Source organism: Eurypyga helias, unplaced genomic scaffold (assembly GCF_000690775.1).
Source record: "Eurypyga helias isolate BGI_N326 unplaced genomic scaffold, ASM69077v1 scaffold35407, whole genome shotgun sequence".
Lineage (NCBI taxonomy): Eukaryota > Metazoa > Chordata > Aves > Eurypygiformes > Eurypygidae > Eurypyga > Eurypyga helias.
Genome location: NW_010262978.1, coordinates 4,443 through 7,564, shown reverse-complemented (window position 1 = coordinate 7,564; position 3,122 = coordinate 4,443). Strand labels below are relative to the sequence as shown.

Sequence of the window (3,122 nt, the reverse complement as noted above, 5' to 3'; positions counted from 1 at the left end):
AGCCGGGAGTCTGCCTTGATCCTGCGGTGATCCTCCGGGTTATCCCTGAGGGGAAGCTTGAGTTCATCTCCTTGCTTCAGTTGTTGAGTCTCTTCCCCATGTGTCTGAGCCCTTTCAAGAGGACGAAACCTTTTTGGGTTATTGTACTGAGACACAAACGTATTGAAGACCCTGAGTTCAGGTACGTGTGCGGTAAAACGGAATGCTGCAGAGTTGTGCGTACTGCCAGGGCGTGACACCGTCTGACACCAGTGCACCTTGGCGCGGTGAGCCTTCATGAAGGCGTGCGCTTTAGCGAGGGTGTCTTTAGAGTCGCTCTCTGCCATTTGCCAGGTAAGTCTGTCAGAGCATAGGCATGTCATCGCGAAGCCTTTTTCTGCCTGTGGGGTGGCACATGCTGCTGTTGCAGACTGCCGATGCACGGGCTGTGTTTCCAGACTGGCAGAGCACAGCAAACCCTTCTGTTTCACAATAGACGCCTGTTCTGCTGTATCTCAGATGCAGTAAGTGTCTGTCTTACAAGTGGCTTATAGATTTCTCAGTGAATCTCTTCCTGTGGAGTTGGTGCAGTTACCTGCAAAAGTGACATTTTTGTTAGATGCTGTTTATATTTTTAAATATATGACTGGCTTCCTGTATTTCTAAGGTGGAAGCATAAGCAGTAATGTGAAACGGCCAGTTTTTAAGATTCTCGTTAGGAAAATGATGCTAGTGAGGAAGTCTTGATCTACCCGCTTTGTAAATTCACACCAGTTTCATGGGTGATTTACAAGGTGAAATAGGTCAGGAGACACATAACATTAGATACTGTAATTTTGAAATGACCGAATAATTTAGCCAGTACTGTATCTGAAATATTACTGGGTAACTACCATGCACATTCAGCTCCTATTCATAGGAGAAAGCACTATGATTTAGGTGCGTGTACTTGTTCCTGAGCTATGGATAGGCATTTAAGCTTCTTTAGTTTTTTAAAAAAGCTTTAAATTTTCCCATAATTCTAAAAAGACTTTTTTTTTCAAGTGAGCTGAATGTTTTGTGTTTAAATTAGTAATACTTAATAGTTACTTAAATGCTTGGATGTTGGTGTGTTGGGTTTTTTTTTATGTGTGCCTTTATAGAAAACTTTAAACCCAGTTATTTTCTGTTGGATGGTAATCTTGTCACACTAGGGTATTGCAGTAGCATGTTTCACCCATGTGTTGCTTTCCCAGCAATTGGCTGAGTTGTGTATGTAGTTGTAAAGATCTGTCTTTCTGTGGCTGCAAATGCTTCCGTTTGATTTCTCCTATGCCTAGAAGTATCCTGGGTCTTGCTCTGTTTTTCCTTTTTATTTTTTTTCCTGGGGAAAAATTCTTTGTTCACTGTGTATAAATTCTAGCTAGCTGTGTGTGAATTCATTGGCTATCCCTCAGTTCTGTCTTTCTTGGGCTGAGATTATCAAATTTGTTTCCCCTTGCTGCCTCCAAAACTGAAAGACCAAAGTTACCCAGTTCTGCATTTCACTTGACTTTGAGATACAAACCTCTGGGAAGGGTGATGATTTTTTTTCTTTTTGTCTTTAGCACCAGAGGGGGAAACAAATCCAGTTTAAACGCCTTGAGGCTTTTGTTCGAGATTCGTGGCGCAAACACCGAGATGACACCCGGCTGAGGCGCATGGAGCAGAGACCCGGACAGGTGGCTGTGCCTCAGGAGCACAAACTAGCCTTTGTTGTGCGGATTGCAGAGTAAGAAACTTCTGTTACTCCTTGCTGTTGTTACTGCTACTACTTATTATAGTAGTCATGTCATTTCTTGACATGTCTCCTTGGAGGTAATCAGAGACCTTTTGTTGCTCTGTAAGAGAAATGTGGTTACTAATAGTGGTTTTGCTTTTTTTTCTTTTCTGACTCAGTATTAAGGGAGTGAGCAAGAGGGTGAAAAAAGTGATTGAGTTGCTGCGGCTGAGAAAAAATTTCACGGGGACATTTGTTAAACTGACTCCTTTATCGCTGAAGATGCTGCGGATTGTGGAACCGTACGTGGCGTGGGGGTAAGTACCAGTCCAGTGACTTGTCAGTAGTTTGTATGTGAGTATCGTAGCTTTATGATTCTTACCTGGTATCCCAAATCCATAGCTGACTTTTGCAGTAATGATCAAAACTTCATCAACTCTATAGTTAGAACTTGTTAATGTTCAAAACGTAACTTGGGTTACTTTCCCACCTCTGCATGAAGAAGTAGGATGGGACGTTGCTGCATCATGTCTCTGCGTTACAGAATGTGATTTTTGTTTTTGCACAGACACCCTAACCTGAAATCTGTACGAGAGCTCATCCTGAAACGGGGCCAAGCCAAGATTAACAAAAAGAGGATGCCTCTGACAGACAATATGCTGATAGAGGAACATTTAGGTGAGGAAGAGAACATGAAATGAATCAAGGAAAAAGGGTGATGTCGAGAGCTTGCAATCCGACCTAAGGGGAGGGAGAAAAAAGTTGTAAGAAGTGTATATGGAGGACTGCCACTCTAAAGTAGCCTGAGGCAGGATAATACAGTTGGGCATCTCGTGTGTATGTTTGGGGGGGGGGGCTTTTTGTTGTGTTGTTGGGGTTTAAATCTTTTTTTCCTGCAGGGAACTGTGGTATTATTTGCCTGGAGGACCTTATTCATGAAATCTACTCAGCTGGAAAGTATTTCAGAAAAGTCACAAACTTTCTATGGCCATTCCATCTGTCGGTGGCTCGCCATGCTTCCCGTAACAAAGTGGGTTTCCTCAAGGAAATGGGTAAGCCTGGCTGCAGAGGTGAAGCAATCAATCAGCTTATACGTCAGCTAAACTAGTCAGGTGAGGAATGCCTGCTGTGTAACTTCTCAACCTTCTCTTTTATCATGGTTCCTAAGAATAACTGTACTGCCGTCGGAGATAAGGGGGGGTCCATTGGTTTTGATTCTTCACTCTACAGAAGTGACCCTCAAGGTAGGGGAGACTAATGAAGAGTGTGGTATCAACAAATCCAGTTGGCTACCTCTGTAAAGGCTTGACTTGTGGGAGATTGCATTAATGGGCATTAAGGACTGTTGCGGGTTTTTTTTCTTTCCTATTCTGCAGGGTCTTTGTGAAAACTTCAGGATTTATTA

At 42.9% G+C, this 3,122-nt stretch overlaps 1 protein-coding gene across 1 annotated transcript; it reads left to right on the top strand.

Annotated features, from left to right (window-relative positions):
• Positions 1–276: 276 nt before the first annotated feature.
• Positions 277–2,825, top strand: RPL7L1 (ribosomal protein L7-like 1). Its single transcript, XM_010155905.1, has 5 exons — positions 277–333; positions 1,566–1,729; positions 1,897–2,034; positions 2,286–2,395; positions 2,617–2,825. Exons 1-5 carry the CDS (start codon positions 277–279, stop codon positions 2,823–2,825), a joined length of 678 nt encoding a protein of 225 aa, XP_010154207.1.
• The last annotated feature ends 297 nt before the right edge of the window (positions 2,826–3,122 follow it).